The 17216-nt window shown below is 39.3% G+C and overlaps 1 protein-coding gene across 1 annotated transcript; it reads left to right on the top strand.

The window, feature by feature from the left end:
* The first annotated feature begins 332 nt into the window (after nt 1-332).
* Nucleotides 333-17010, top strand: arrdc1a (arrestin domain containing 1a). The gene is made up of 8 exons (XM_022209848.2): nt 333-504; nt 6217-6327; nt 6613-6663; nt 10869-11023; nt 11593-11775; nt 12913-13089; nt 13560-14112; nt 15888-17010. The coding sequence occupies exons 1-8, from the start codon at nt 387-389 to the stop codon at nt 15923-15925; spliced, it is 1386 nt and encodes a 461-aa protein (XP_022065540.1). The 5' UTR covers nt 333-386; the 3' UTR covers nt 15926-17010.
* Nucleotides 17011-17216: the final 206 nt, after the last annotated feature.

Genomic DNA, 17216 nt, shown 5'->3' with positions numbered 1-17216 from the left:
CGCAAATATTTTGGCATCATTTTTCAGCAAACTGATTGGTCTCCAATTCTCAGTGCTCAGTTTGTCCTTATTTGGCTTTGGAATTAGTTTAATTAGCCCTTGTTTCAGGGTTAGAGGTAACTCCTCTTTTTCTAAGGCTTCTTCAAACATTGCTGCTAGAAATGGGGTTAATGTCTTGCTATAATCTTTGTAAAATTCTCCTATTAACCCATTATTTCCAGGTAATTTATTATCTTTCAAAGCTGTGATGCAAATTTGTGTCATAATGATGACCCGGATTATGGAGAGGTGGGTGACGTCACGGAAAGGGGCGGGGACAGGGAGCGGTAAAGGTGCGTGCTGCTGTTTGAACGCTCAGGAGGTCTTCGCTGCGGATCAGAGAGAACATGGGGAAGGTGCAGAAGTTTGAGATCGCCTTTGATAAAAATAAAGAGGTCTACAGTCCGGGAGAGTCTATTACTGGAACCGTGACAATCAAAGTGGGCCAGTCGCTGCAGTGTAAAGGTAAGAGGCTCCAACGGTGGTAGCTCACCTGCTGGCCACACCACCGCGTCGAAAACAAGGAAGTGAAGGATCCAACCACAATAGCATGAGGCGTCTTTAACAGCGTTTCTTGAAGCTGTTTTTACTTTAGAAAAAAGATCTCATTGGAAAATGTCTTTGTGGTCGACCCGACAGTTTGTGGCCCTGAACTTTTAATGGACCGGTGTGGTCAATTAAGGCAGCAGGAACAGAGCAGAACGTTCCTGTTGTGTTCCTGTTGTGTTCTTACAGTCACTCAGAGGAACACTTCTAATGGGAGATGAAGTAGTTGCTTGTTGGTGTGTTGATACTGGAAACAGGGTTTTAGCTGTGAGGTGACAAGTGCTAGCCACCACCACCCTAATTCAGAGTAAAACAACAAAAAACAATGAGTTTACTACAAGAAAAACAGCAAATGATCACAGCTGAAAATCTAGTTATGTTTGTCATTTTAGTTTGTTTCTAAAACATGCCAGAGAATTGTAACAGTTGTGAAATAGTGCTTGAGCGAGTAGGGAAGTAATCGATTCAGTAGAAAATTAACTGTGAACACTGCTATTCATCTGAGCTGGTTATCAAGGACAAAAGCAGGTATTTTCTGCTTCTTGATTGTAGTTTGAGGCAAAAAAAAAAAATGTCTGAAAAACCAAAATTAAATTTTAGTGTTGAAGTTGAAGTGCAACTAATATTTCACTCAGAAATATTCCATTTTGAAAACCGTCTATTTCACTTAATGTAGTTAAACATTGAAATTCCCAGGAGGGACACTATTGTTCAAAAGTTTGGGGTCACTTAGAAATGTCTTCATGTTTTAAAGAAAATCTTTTTTTAAATGAATATGACATTAAATGATTGACAAACCTGTCTAGACATGGTTAATGTGTTAAATGACTATTGTAGCTGGAAACGGCTGATTTTTAGTGGAATATCTGGGTCTATATATTTTTGCTTTTAATATAGTTAATGAGGTTTTGTATCATAGTCAACATTTTTGCTGTTTTCAGGCCTAAAATCAACATGGAGGCCAAAAACCAAACACCACACGGAATTTTTAGAGAAAGATTCTTCTAAATATTATATGTGCAATTGAGTAAAATAGAAATTGAAAGTTATTTATAAAGATATTGTAGTAAACCTGTTGACACTTGACTCACACACTACTTTATATAAAGTATCTTAGAAAGTTTTTTCTTCAGGAGGAAATGACATCATGTGGAGCAGGTCATGTGATCTGGAATTAACACTCTTCCTTCAGAGGTGTTTTTGTAATGGGGAACTTAATTGAAAGTGATTTCTCAGACAGACACAATTTGTAATTTTCCATATAAAATTTCATATATTGACAAAAACTAAATATCTGTCATGATTATCTAAACTTAATAAAAAGAACACAAAACTACTTTTAAATAAGGGCATTTTATTATTGTTTAGCTACCGTAATTAGAAGGTGGTTTTTACTAAATTTGGATGGTTATTTAGTTGACATTTTAGTGATATCCAGTCATTTCTTATTAATAAATGATGGTTTTCTCAATAAATAATTATGGAATGTGTAAAGACATGATCATAATGGACATAAAACTTTTTTTTTTTTACTTTAAAAAAAAATTAATCTACAATGAACTTCAGAAGTCCCTTAATGACCCATCTCCATAGGGGTACAGAGGAACATTTCCAGCAGCCATCACTCCTGTGTTCTAATGCTACATTGTGTTAGCTAATGGTGTTGAAAGGCTCACTGATGATTAGAAAACCCTTGTGCAGTTATGTTAGAACATGGATAAAAGTGGGAGTTTTCATGGAGAACATGGAATTGTATGAGTAACTCCAAACTTTTGAACAGTAGTGTATGTCCGATGATAATCCAGGTTTTCTCTGAGTTACCATATCCTTCTCTTACATAATGGAAGATGAGTGAACTAAGTCGGCCTAGTCAACAGCCATGACTGAGCATTTCTACCTGGAATCTGGAGAGCTGGTGTGCTTGAGCTGCATTTAGTCATTTTAAGGCAGGAAGGAATAATTCTTGTGGAAAAAATGTCCGACTGTGTAGTTTTTATATGCATAGATGAGTTTTTAGAAGTTTGATAAATGACCAGCGAGAAAAGAAATCGTCTGGAATTTAGTGTCTGCATTTCACCAACAATTTGTTTTACATTTGAATGTTTAATTCTGAACATGACCAACCAACAGAATTTCAGCAACTTGAATGTAGTGGTTTGTTTACTGTACATGGTTTTCTGTCTGGGTTTTTGGAAACTACAATGTGCAGTTTTAAAAAAATCCAAGTTTTTGCAGTTTTTTCTTAAGTGGAAATCTATCTATCTATCTATCTATCTATCTATCTATCTATCTATCTATCTATCTATCTATCTATCTATCTATCTATCTATCTATCTATCTATCTTTTTTGTTTGTTTTGTATCACTGTAAATATAAAGCATGCCTTTTTTGTACCGTTCCCGTTCACCAGCTTGTAATGTTGCATGGGAAAACAGTAAATCTGAATGAAATCCATGTGGAAATGGGAAATTTATCAGAAACGCAAACTGAAGCCAAGCCTGGCCAAACTGTAAAACTGGAACTTGGAATTGGAAAAGTGAGTTCAACTTGTCCAGCTTTTCCTTCAGAGCAATTTATTGTCTAAATGTTCTTCTTTTGAAATTCAAGATCTCAAAGGCTTTACTGTGTCAACTGAAAGCGATAAGGGTCAAACGATAGGTAGCATGACTGAATGCAAACACTGAAGGTACAGAATTTCCCTGTTGTTTTTTCTGTATTTTGCATTATCACCTCCTTGCAGTGGGAGTAACGAAGGCTTAGCAGGTTTTTCAACTGTTACAGTAGATATGCTGAAGCTCTAATACACGTCAGGCAGAACTCTACGTCTCGGCTTGCTGAGAGCGTTCTGTGTTTGGGAGTGTCTGTTTCAGTGCTGGCAGGGCCTCCAGTCTGTTTACATTCCTCTTCAGGTAGAACCAGTCGGACTGTCAGTGTTTCTCTCACCCTCTCACTGAAACTGTTTGACTCACTTACAGAGCCGATTGGGCCCTGGACAAAGAGACAGATTACAGGGCAAATGTTGATGTTTTCTTTACAGTCGTTGATATTTGGTGCTGATGAGGGATTCGCTGAGGTTACTCAAGGACTGTTGCAAACATGTACAAAAAGAATGAAGGTGGAAAGGAGTCCTTGCTTGTATTAGACTGAATATAGATTAGCCATTATTAAATACGTACTGTAAAATTGAGTCTGTAATGGGACGTATGTTTTTTTTTTCCTCTACAAAGTCAAAATGCAGCGACTGCAGATTTAGTGATGGCAAAAATCAAAAATTTAAATTAAAATTTTGGCAGAGACATTGTTTTTTATAATTAATTCATCAGAAATAAGTTATTTTTAATAACCATAAACTGAAAACCCTGTAGCATTCTACCTTAGGCTTGTCAAAATGCAGCAGCCGCTAGTAAAATCACAGAAAGTGAATCTGTTATAACACATACTCTACCGTTCATTGGGGTCATCCAGACAATTCCATGTTCTCCATGAAAACTCCCGTTTTTTTCATGTGCTAGCATAACTGCACAAGGGTTTTCTAACCATCAATGAGCCTTTCAGCACCATTAGCTAACACAATGTAGCATTAGAACACAGGAGTGATGGTTACTGGAAATGTTCCTCTGTACCCCTATGGAGATATTCCATTAAAAATCAGCTGTTTCCAGCTAGAATAGTCATTTACCACATTAACAATGTCTACACTGGATTTATTTTATAATATTTATTTATTAATTTAATGCTATTTTCACTGAAATAAACCTGCTTTTCTTTCAAAACAAGGACATTTCTTAGTGACCCCAGATGTTTCTTAGATGTCTTTTAGACTGTTTCAACATGAACTGAGTGTCTGATGTTTGTCTCATGATTATTTATTTTTGGTTTGAGAAATGGTAATCTTAAATAGTCATTAAATCAAGCCTTTAAGGCTCTTGGGCAAAGCAGCTTTTAGATGTTCTGTACAGCAGTCTGTCTTTGTGTCCCAGTGATGCTGGTCTTTTTCAGGTGAAGGGAAATCTTGATGCTATGTCAGTCAGCCACTGTGTGCTTTTCTGTTAACATCCCAGTTAGCACAAATGTCTATAAAGACAAGCATCTGGCTACTGAAGTGCCATTTGTTTTTCTGTCAGTTACCAAAAATGAAAGTGGACTCACACCATACGACAGAACATGTTTTCTGTCTTCTTACATTTGATGTTCAGTGTTAGTGGACAGGCTTGGGAAAGCAAAAGATGGACCTGCTGTATCACTTTTTCGATTTAATGTCCTGTTTTTCCATTATCAGTATTTGATGGGGCTTCAGATTATATTTTAGTACATAGACCAGAACGGTTGTCAGCTTTGTGTGACAGAGTTTGTCTAGCCCGCACACTGCCCTCACCTTGATTTTATTTTTACTCTTCATTCACCAAGGCGTTATTTTCTGCAGCAAGACAAAAATCTGGTCAAAGTCTGAAACAGAAGACTGAGAGCTGCTGGAGCAGTCCTGTGTTTTTCATGAAATGACCCAGCTAGCTGAGCTATCTGTGCGCCTCTGACAGTGCTTTTGACACCATACGACCTGCACTGCTCAGGAATAAGGACCAGACGCTCCACTAGTGACCTTGATCTTTAACTACCTCACAGGTTGCTGCAGAGCATCACGTCAAACGCAGTAGTGAGCAGTACAGCAGACCTCAGGGGAGGATCCTGTCTAACTTCCTGTTCAGATACTGAAACATCGAGCTTAGATCTGAACAGTCTTATCAGTATCATTTCATTATTGTTTTTCTCAGCAGTTCATGCAACATCAGTTTCAGTGCCGTGTAGCATTTCATTGTCATGTGCAATGTTTGTTTTTATTGTGCAATATTTGAGTTTCATGTGCAGTATTTCATCATCATGTGTGACCTTAATTATTACCTCAGTAAATTGCCAACCTGAGTTGCTGGTCTTATTTTAGTTACATATTTTATTTCAGTAATGTATGATACTTATATTTTGCATATTGCTTTTCTATGTTGCACTGCATTTCTTATGTGACGCCTCTTTGGTTTTTCTCAGGACTATCTGGAAGAAGAATTTCCTTTGGAATTAATAGAATTTGATCATATCTGAAATTAGTTCATTTTAACCGGCTGAAAAGAGGAAAGTTGAATAATTACAGCCCAGATTTCAAAGTGAATGTCACTGATGAGGAAGTCAAGTATGGGAATGCGCTGGCGTCACAAAAGGATAAATATTGTGGGGATCTGAAAGACTGCTGCTGAGTCATGCATTAAGTCATAATCACGTTATGCAATCAGTAAGAAAACACTGGATCATACAATAAGTTTTTTCTCTTTGACTGACTTTATGAAATTAAGTGTAATCTTTTTCTATGGCAGTTTTACATGTGGCACTAATGGTTATTAAAAAAACAATTCTGTCTGCAGAATCCCTCTGCCCTACTTCCTGGTACAACTGAACATAGATAACATGAATATTGAGGCAGCTCTTTCTCCAGTCACACAGCTGTGAGAGTAGAGCTTTTCATTTCATCATTGGGTAGCTCTTCTTTCTCTCTGTTCCTTGCTCATGAGGAATGTTTTAGACTGCAGCTTCTGACAGTTGTCCCTGTGGCTCAAATCTCCAATATGTGCCTTCTCTTATTTTCAGCCATCAAGGTGAACTGCAATGGTTTCTGTGGCGTCACCAGCAAGGTAAACGACACAGCATGGACAGTGGAGGAGCAGTACTTCAACAGTACCGTCTCTGTTGCAGACAAAGGTACATTGCTGAGTATTTGATATGCACAAATGTCCAGATTAGGCCCTTAAATACTTCCCTGTGAAATGGTTCAGACAAATCTTCCAACAGTGGAACAATGCTTTGCTCATGTACACCATAGAAATGAAGATAGTGTGGTGAAAAGAACTGAAGTGTAAAGACTGTAAAAATGACGTTCCTATGTTCCACTGTAGCCCTGAGGCTTCTCTACCTGTTAGGAAACAGCAGGCTGTTGTTACCGTTTCCACTAAAGGATGGTATCTGTTCTCTCTGTGTCTCACACAGGAACTCTGAAGCAAGGAGAACACACTTTCCCCTTCAAGTTTCTCATACCAGGTAGGAGCGTGGAGTGACAGCATGAACACGTCACTGCTCATTCTTCACTGTGTTTGTATTTCCTTGCCTGATAGATGTGTCCTGGCCTGATAACTTTTGCCCTGATTCAGAATGGGACGGTCTCATTATTTGCATGAGGTTATGCCACTGATTTTCTTCTTCTTATACAAAGGAAGTCATTTGACCATTATAGATTGGTGTTGGACGGTCCCAGTTGCGCAGTGTGACTCATTCATGCGTTAAGGCTAAATGTACTCAGCTTTACACAATAGAGTCGGCTCATATTGTTTTCAACAAAGAGGTACTTTTTTTCTCTCACCGACACATTCACAGCATTTGAATATGCAAATATTGATAAGATCTCTCGTATTTCCCCATACATTTTTCATGGTACACTCATCGACCACTTCGTTATTTACGCCTTTCTCATACAGAATTGGATCCCCTTTTACCTTTAGGAAGTGCCTTAATTGTTTGTGACGTAGACTTAGAAATGTTTCTAACACCTTGTTGAGAGTTTTGGTCTCTACTGACATGCAGTGCAGCTTTATAATGGCTGCCACATGCTTCTGTGAAGGGCTCTTTGGGCTGATGTTCACCAACAAAGGAGCTGACATTCTGATAAGATTTATAAAAGAACATGAAAGCTGGGTCTTTTCTGTGTCCTAATTGTTAGTATTGGGACTTATGCTGATATGTGGACATGTGTAAGGTTAAAATTTCATTGTCATGGCAAGTACATGACAATGAATTTTCCATGATGTTTCAGAGGAACATAAAAGGTAGTAAGTAAAATAATGTATTACTTTAAAAACAAAGAAAGCAGTCGGCGAGTGAAGTACTCCTGCAAGGCTGCTCAGTTGTTGTATGATGGATAAGTCTCGATAAGTCCTCATTGGTGGATTTGTAGTAGGATCGCAATCATGTGATCATCAGCAGGCAGTTGACGTAGTGTTCACTTGTTATCATGGTTACAGTGATGCCGTGCTGCTATCTCGCAATGATACAGAAACCTTTAACCAATCCGTGGATCCAGACAATAAGCCGCATCATGACAAAATCCAATCATTTTGTCCTTGTGTCATTTCTGACCTTCCCTGAAAATTTTATCCAAATACATTGGTCTGTTTTTGAGTAATGTTGTGCACAGACAGACAGACAGACAAGCCAACGCGTTCCTTGGCAGAGAAATAAGTAACTATTTGTCAGGAAAATTCTTCAGCGGAGTCCTGACTTTTCCAAATAAATACTCAGTCCTCTCTTAAGTCAAAGCAAAGTTTTACTTTTGCAAGGAATCACTTGAACAGAGCAGAGTCTGAACAAGTGGCTGGCAATAGGTGGAAACAGTTTACTTTTGAAGCAGGCACATGAAGAAGTTACATTGGTATTATCAGTTTGAACCGGCTGCTTGCAGAATCGACTTGTTATATTTTCATGGTCAAAGTTAGATCATGGGAATTTACTGGGTACATTGGTTTATATGAGTTCAGTCACACAGTTATACAGTAGTTTGAAGTCATAAAGAGCAATTAATCATAACATTATTATAATTTTATAACACTGTTCATGTGGACTACATACCTTTTAAAACGTTATGAGTGTCTGGCATTAACTGTGCCACATTCAAAGTCACTCAAATCACCTTTCTCCTGATTTCTGATGCTTAGTTTGAGTTGTGCTCCTACTTTCATGCTTTCAAATGAATTCAAACTCAGGAAAAACTGTCCCTCTATCATCATTCTGACCACTTCCAATTGTGACATCAAACAACACGGAAGTAAAATATCAGCAAATCATAGTGGGGCGGAGGGCTTTAATTTTCTGCAATTTATATGTCAAATCAATACTTGTATATTAATAACAGGTCCAGCTAGAATGAGAGTGAGCTTCTATTCATAAGGTGGACAGAAATAATACTGTTCAGGGAGAGATATCATGTTGTTGACAGTAGAGTGCCTGTATAACCAGAGTGGCGACAACTGGGGATTTGACGCCATTCTGTTTCCATTCACTCAATATGGGACGCGCAGCGCGAGGTGCACATTCACGAAAGCTAGCCATTTGTGGATTGCTTACTGATTTCAAGACATGTTTTGGACAAAATATTTTACTGGCGTGTTTTGTCTGGATGTCCAAGGTTGGATTATGGCCGTTTTTAGTGGAATATTTTCATCTGTGACTAGTTTTGAGCCTTCAAAGGTGAGTTGTGCTGTTTACGTTATATGCTGTTTGTTGGAGAAATGTGTTTATATTTGTCTGAAAGTGGTTTATACCGGCGGATTCATGAGAATCTAAGCTTTCCATGGGTGTATAATGTTTCTATCATCGAGTTTGCAGCTTCGGTCAATTTAGCAAAATACGTTTGCACATACGGGCCGCTGAAGTTTAACGGGGTAACCCGTTAAACTTCAGCGGCCCGTATTTCATGCATCTCCATGCATGAAAATGGTCAAAGTCAAAATAACCACAACTGCCTAAAATCACATCAAACTTTTCTATCTGTCATTCACCCATACATCATAACATGAAAGTACATACATGGGACTAACCTGGCACAAAAACGATGATGAAGTCGGTTTCCATCCCACTCTCCGGACTTTATTTTCCCACAGTTTCCTTCTTTCACTATTACTGGGAAATCTAAACGTGTGTAGTCCCTTCTCCGATCGATTTGTGCACCCAAAGGCACAACAGCCCGTCATTTTTCAGGTATTTAGGAAGCGAAAAAGGACCTAGAATTACTCTCTGCGGTGTAAACAACGTTAAAAGGAAAACCCGGCGTTCATGAATTGGAAACAAAATGGTGCCATAGATCATGTGACCAAAATTTTTTGGACCATTCATGTCGCCACTCTGGTTATACAGGCACTCTAGTTGACAGTGCTTTGTACTGCCCCAAGTGGCAAAAATCCATCAATGCAGCTTTAATGTAGACTCTTTCTCTAAGTGTCATTGGTGCTTTCATCAAGAGTCTGTGTTCATACAGTGAATACACTGTCTGAACACAATAATAGAAGCACAAGCGAGAGTTTGGTTTATTACCTCTGGGTCTTATTCTAGTTATTTTGGACAAACTGAAGTTTTGTAAACCACTCACCTGACTTGTGATGTCATAATGTTTTCAGGTCTCAGGAGTGACTTCAGTGAATAAAGGCGTCTCATAACTGACCCAAGTTGAATCAAACATGACGTTTCCTCTCAGGCTATAGTTTCTTCTGGCCATGTTTGTTTTTTTTCCTCCTTACCAGTTGTCAGGTGTATCTTTGTGTTGAAGCTCTTCAGAGGCTCATGGTAATAATTTGACTGCCTGGATCTTTAACATTTCAGAGGATCTAAATGAGAACAATTATTGAAAATGTTTTTATAGATAGTATTTAAATAGCAGGAGATGGGTGTGTTTTATATGCTGGGGATTCTCCTCAGGACTTCCATCTGTCACTACTACAGACTGACGTCAACAGCTGTCACTGTGTTCCACTTACTCATTACAATACAATCTGCAAGAGCACTCCCTGATGACATCTGCTCGTTGTGATGGACTCTTCTTAACCTCACATCATGTGGATGTTATGAGACAGTTGCAGCAAGTTGAGAAAAATATTTGATGAGAATAAGTTCCTATAGATAAACATCAAACTTGTTTGTTTTTTATGATAGATTTTTGGTACAGTTGGGACACCTTTTCCCTCACTTCCTCTCTACACATTGTTGCCATGGTTTGTTTTCATAGTTTGTCACACATGAGAGAACACAGTCTAGCCTTGTGTTTTACCTTTAAGTGACTTCACTGCTGGAGAGGTCATTTTTCCAGATAAAACCTTCTCTGCAGCGTGACGAGGATCACAGAGTGTAGAAACCAGCCCAACTGGTCTTTTGGCTTTAAACAATCTAAACATGTTGTTCAAAATGTGTGACTTCAGCCCTAGAGGGTTTGCAGGTGTACTAGAGGTCTTTTTATCATGTTTACGTAAAAATTAACTTGTGATTTCTGAGGTTTTGGAAATCTATGACTTTTGCATAATGTACTGTGAGAAGTCATTTTGGCTGATAATAATGTATTATGGAAAGATTGTCTGCGATCAGATATCCATCTCCTGAATGAACAACAACAATGTTAAAAGATAAAATAGAACATGGAAACTGTGCTTTAACCTGTTTTTGTGGGATAAAACTGCCGTCATACAGATCTGACTTCTTCTCCACAGCCACTGCTCCGACATCTTTTGAAGGAAACTACGGTAGGATCATTTACAGAGTGAGGGCTTTTTTTGACACGCCACGATTTACCAAGGACTACAGCACAGAGAAACCTTTCTACCTGCTAAGCCTCCTAAACCTGAATGAAGTGCCAGATATATGGGTGAGACATTACAGATGTATGTTCAGTCATTGACTGCTTAGATGAATGCATCAGGCCAAAGCTGGTCTTCACAGTTCACAGCCACCAAAATGGTTTCTTGTTCATTTAATCCAAAATTCACATTTTGTGGTAACTGGAACAATCTTGTGTTGGAACATCTTTTTTGTCAAACAGGGGGGTCAGGGGCAGTATCTCCACCTACAGTGGGGTTTGTCAGATGGGCTCAGTGAGTACAGAGTTTTGATCTGTGTACAGATACAGTACTGAAGACCTGGAAGGTCACTGTTACTGATGCAAGAAGGTCATTGTTCTGAACACCCAGAGAGTCCCTGACACTTGGGACTTGTTGGTTTTGACAACAAATGTGTTCAGCATACAACTACCAGCATACCAATATGTCATTTGTGGATCAAATGAAACAGGAAATTTATTTGTGTGTTTTTGAACCACCATCAATTTATTTCCTTGAGTTGATGTAAAATAGACAAATCCCATCAATGCAGAGTTTCTACTGTTGAACAAACTTTACTAAGCATGTGTACCGTGTCTCTCTACCATTTTTCATGAAGGGAACCTGTTCATCTGCAGTGACCCAGCAGTTCACTTACATGCTGATGAAAACGGGCACTGTGGTCCTGAAGGCCCACACCGACATGAAGGGCTACACAGCAGGACAGATCATCCAGGTGACGGCCAGCATCCACAACCAGTCTGGGAAGACCACAGGCAACATGGCAGCCAGCCTGATGCAGGTCAAACCTTTTAATGTTGTGCTTTCTATTGCTGATTCCTCTTTGCTGCTGATGTTTTGACCTCTGTACAACCCATTTTCATTTGTTTTTTCATCCCTATCAGTAATAATCTCACATGTCTTATCATCTATCAGTATTGCAGTTTCTCAAAAAATAAACCCCTTTAGCTGGAAAGGTAAACCTAATAGAACCAGCTTATATGAGTAGAACCAAAAACCAAGCCTTAAGTGCCTTATAGCATGTGGTAGAGCTCCATGGTGATGTAGATGAGCTGATGTGAGCCTGTGGTTGAATGTAACAGGTTCAGTGTTAGAAGATGTGGCCAGAAGTGTTTTATAGATTCTGTTATAGAGCCTGTTTTACATGGCATCAAATCTCAGAAAACTAGACTAGACATGAATCTTTAAAAAGGCCACACAAGTGTTGAGATACAGTAATTTTGCTTTGGGTCTTCTAATGACAAACTCTTTTAAGGATTTTTTTTGAAGTTTTTCTTGTAACTACGCACACAGAATGCATTCTATCATATTACACCAGCTGATAGGTGGAAAAAATTAACTCTTGTACAGTTTGGAACCCTGAACATTTCTAAGAATGACAAACACAGAACACCTCATGGTGGCCATTTTCCTTCATCACACCCAGATTATGTATTGTGCTCAATTTCTCCTGAACCTCGCCTGGTCATTCAGAAAGCAGGTTGTCTGTTGATAGATTTTGATTGTCATGGATTATACTGATAACATTTCCATCCGACACTGTTCAGCTGAAAGGTTTATGGTGAATGTAGAGACGTTGCAACCTTCAACTTTCTAACATAATGTATGTGGCATTTATGTTGTGTAGGATTTTAAAATCTGTATTTCTCTGTTTATTGACCCCACAATACAAACAAACAAACAAAATGACCTTGTGCTGAGCACAGGTGTGTGTTTTGCATATGTAGCATGACCAAATCTGTTACTTATTTTTTGAGTAATGTTGCAGACAGACAGACGCCGATCATCAAAACTCTGCCATGTTCATTGGCGGAGTAAAAACCCCCGTCTGTATTACAGTAACTGGAAGCTCCTGACAAGCTGTATTGCCGCCACCACACACTGAGCCCAGGTTCTGAATGTTCGTGTGTGATTTCAGAGAGTGACCTATGAGACGAAGAAGCCCACTCATGATGTGAGGACGATAGCGGAGGTGGAGGGAGGCGTGGTGAAGGCCGGCAAGGAGGTGGAGTGGAAGGAGCAGATCATCGTTCCTGCTCTCCCTCAGTCCTCCCTCGCTGGTTGTGAGCTTATAAAGATTGAATATTTTGTCAAAGTACGTTAATATTCATCCTCTGTTACGTTATCAGCAGTATTTTCTCCTGCCTGAGTTACTTTTTACAAATGCTGTCCAGACTGCAGTAGCATAAAGTTAAAGTACAGGCCGCTTGTTTTCTTATTAAATATGCAGTAACTGATTTTTCTCTAGTTCAGTCAACAATACTTACTACAAACATAAGCATAATAGCAAAAACAGACCAGAAATTATAAAGAAAATAAAAGAAAGATACAGTAATAATAATGATGGTGGCAGCATAGACACAACAATAACAAAGTTTTAGAAGTTACATACAGTAAGAAACGAGCATCATATAAAATATAACTGTTAACACCATGAATACTATAGTACAATGATTAATAAGTAAAGAGAACTATTGAAAAGCAGCTAAGAGATGTGGTTATGGGAATACACTCGTACTCCTCCAGTAAATGTAACCTCTGTTCTGTTTTTCTCTGATGAACCAGGTACATCTGAAGTCTCCTGACGTCCAGCTGACGTTACCCGTCCACATCGGTAATGTCTCACTTGACAAAAAACACCATCCTTCCAAAAAAGCAGTCCCTCCCTCCACTGAAGATGCACCAGCCTCTACTTCTACACCAAACCCCTCCACCTCTGCCTCCACACCCACGCTGCCCCCTCGCCCTGCCCCAAAGCCGGCGCCCCGTCCCGCCCCTCGCTCCAGGATGTCCTCCCACAATTCCCCCAGTGCTCCTCCAGCTGAGTACCACCCAGGGGCAGAGGGTGGGACCCCGATGAATGACGACTTCCCCAACAAGCGTCAGTCTCAGCTGGTGTCACCCAACGCTTTCAGCTATGCTCCAGGTCTCTTTTTCCCCCAGAGCCAGCTACCCAGTGGGCCTGCTGCCGTCCCCAGTGGACCTGCCGCTGTCCCCAGTGGACCTCCGTTCAGCGGCTCTGCAGGAGCAACAGCACCTTACCCTGTCAACGGTGCCAGCTCCATGCCAACGCCACTCATCATGCCTCCAAACTACAGCACCTCAGCTTATCCACAAGGTTGGTGGCACAGCTTACCAGCATTCATGCCCTGGTTATGAATGGAGTTGAGGAGGATGCATTTTTGATTTTAACACAATCTTGAAAAAAATCCTCTTCACTTTTGAGGGGGTTGGAGACAGAGTGGTCTAACCCACAAAATCCAAACGGAGTTTTATACACTCTACCAGACACACCTTCTCATTCAGTGCATTTTATTTATTTGTATTATTTTCTACATTGTAGATTAATACTGAAAATTATCCCTTTTTTATTTACAACATAGTTCCATATGTGTTTTATAGTTTTGATGTCTTCAGTATTAATCCATAATGAAATAAAAAGCATTGAATCAGACGTTGTGTCCAAACTTTGGGCTGGTAGTGTAATTTCTGTATTTTTTGGTCTAGATTTTAGTGTCAGAGTGGTCTACCCCACAACCCAAATATATTGTTACTGTGGTGCTTTGACTGTTAGACCATTCTTCAAAACGTAAAACTTTAAACCCATTTTCTCAAAGACTAAGAAAGTGTGTTAGACCACTCTGCTTCCAAACCCTTCATTTACCTGTTATACAACTTCAGTCCAGTGGTTGAGGGTGAATTCTGGTTCCTTCTGACTGGACTTATTTCCAGTTAATGTGATTATTGTGTTTCTATGGGTCATGCAGCTTTTAGCTTCAGTTCGCCATATTACCTGAATTATTACAAAGAGGAGTTGTGTAATTTGAAACATATAGTGCAAACAAGTTTTTAACTAAATTATTTTAAAAGTTTGGTTTGGTGTCTGGCTTAAAGTAAAAACTTTGTTATAAAAGCTACATGTCTCAGAGAAGTGTCCTCTGCCATAATCTGGGTTCTTTTTCCACCATCCTACTAAACCACTGAACATGTTGAAACTGCTGACTGTACTTGAAGGACAAACTTCATCCAATCACTTCCAACCATTTGATTCGTCACATCCTCCATTTTTGGCTTTTCACAATTAAATGAACATGATCAACTGCAAAATTGATGTTAAAAATGCTCTGTTCATAGATTGATAGTCACTTGGTTTCAGTTTAGGTAAATCTGACATTAGAACAACCTGTTTCACCTTGAAGACTAGAGGCTTCTCTGTAGACAGCTGACTATCAGCTTCTGCTGCATTGGCAAGAGCAGAAATGTTGCACAGTAAAGTAGTGGTCTGTTTATTTAGATGTGAACATGTAGTTACTACTTCGCCAAGGAACAATCGGCGTACGGTTGTCCGTCTGTTTTCTGTTAGCCACATCACTCAAAAATGGCCAAACGGATCTGGATGTAATTTTCAGTGAAGATCAGAAATGTCACAAGGACAAAGTGATTAGATTTTAACAGTGATGCAGCTTATAGTCTGGATCCATGGATTTGTTAAAGACTACTGTGTCATTGCCAGATAGCCACATGGCGTCACTGTAACCATGACAACAATTAAACGCTACATCAGCTGTCTGCTGATGATCGCATGATGGTCCGTGTTTGTTGCAATCATCAACTGTGGAAATACACTGCCCGACCTAAAAACAAGTTGCACACTCATGTTTCAGTGGACTGCCTTTAGCTCTGCTGTGGCATTGTTTCAATAAGCTTCTACAGTGTAAGACCATTTATTTCCATTCAGAGACTTTCTATGAGAAAGTGTCCACGTCAGTTCCTGTTGCGACTATTGCCCGTCTGCAGGCTCACACAGTTGTCTTATGTTGTCTTCATATGTGGAATGTGACATGTAACCGTGTTTGAGTGGCTGTTCTGATGGTTTCTGTCTGTCTGTTCCAGAGGCTCCTCCTTCTTATGATGAGAGCTGCAACACATGAAGTGGATGAAGAAGCAGAACCCAGAACAACGATCAGTTCACTGATATCCAAGAAAACGCTGATGTGACGTGAAACTACGATTTATGTATCGAGTGGCTGCATTTCCAAAATAAGTCCTGCTATTTTATCAGTTGAAAGTAACGCATACAAAGTGACTGGCAGACAGAGACCTAGTGTCACCTGCTGTGATAAGGTGGTGTTAGGCCTCCATGTCACAGTCTTTGTATGTTTCAGGCTTTCCGAGTACAAGAGAATCATGTGTTTTGATTGGAAATGAAAGTGAACTGACCTTGAGCTCTGCTGCCCACTGAACAAGTACCTTCACTAACCTAACTGGGGTCTTCTCTCCTGCAAACCAGCTGCAGCCAATCAGCAGTCTTTTTAAAATTATGTTCCGGTATGCGTGCTAGCACTTTAAATAAAACGAAAGCAAAGCTGAATTTGATTTACTGTCCTTTTAGCAGCGAACAAGAGTTAATTTTTTAGTTGTGTGTTGTTTAAAATCTCTTCAGTGGCATCTGTGATGTCGAGATTTACAGTTTTGGGTCTCAAAATCTGCAAAACAAACAGCGTCAGGCATGATTTAGTGTGATGTTCTGGTTTTAAGTTCTTGTTTAGAAAGATCTTTTAAAAATTTCTTCTGACTAGTTTTCAATGTCATGATGCTCAAACAATCCAGATATCAGCGTAGCGTGTTGTCTGCATACAGCTGTAAGTGTGATCCAGTTAGCTTGTGATTTTTGCCGTATTCGATCTTTTGGTACTTGGATGTTCTTTGTGTAATGACTGCAGGCTTCTTACAGGAAGTGTTTTGTATTCCATCCCTTCCATCGCTGTATATGTTGGTTTTGTAAATGCTGACTCCTTTCTGAGTCTGTCTTTAAATAGTTGTACAATAATGCAGCAGCATCCTGATTTGAGATTTAATTCAGCTAGACTGAAGGGACTTCACCTCGTCATAGTCATAGTTTGTGAATAAGTGTTTATATTTCTTGATCAAGACAACATATTTATGCATTGTTTTCAGTGTCTTCCAGCTGCTGCCTGGATTTTAAATAAATCTGTTCAAATCACGAACACTTTCATATTTGTCTCATGTTTCTGTTCAGAATTGTGCTCTCAGACCGTGTAGTTGAAGCTCGCACTGTTTCACACCTTTGAGTTCTTATCTATCCGTATTGAAGTGTTGTTTTGTTGAAAACAGTCAAGGCTGTTCAGACATTCCATCATTTGCTGTAATTTTATTTGCAGATTTTTTATTAGTCTTCATACCAATAAAAACGAAAAGACT

Source organism: Acanthochromis polyacanthus, chromosome 7 (genome assembly GCF_021347895.1).
Source record: "Acanthochromis polyacanthus isolate Apoly-LR-REF ecotype Palm Island chromosome 7, KAUST_Apoly_ChrSc, whole genome shotgun sequence".
Taxonomy (NCBI): domain Eukaryota; kingdom Metazoa; phylum Chordata; class Actinopteri; family Pomacentridae; genus Acanthochromis; species Acanthochromis polyacanthus.
The sequence above is the reverse complement of the archived record's forward strand: the minus strand, read 5'-3'. Positions and strand labels throughout refer to the sequence as shown.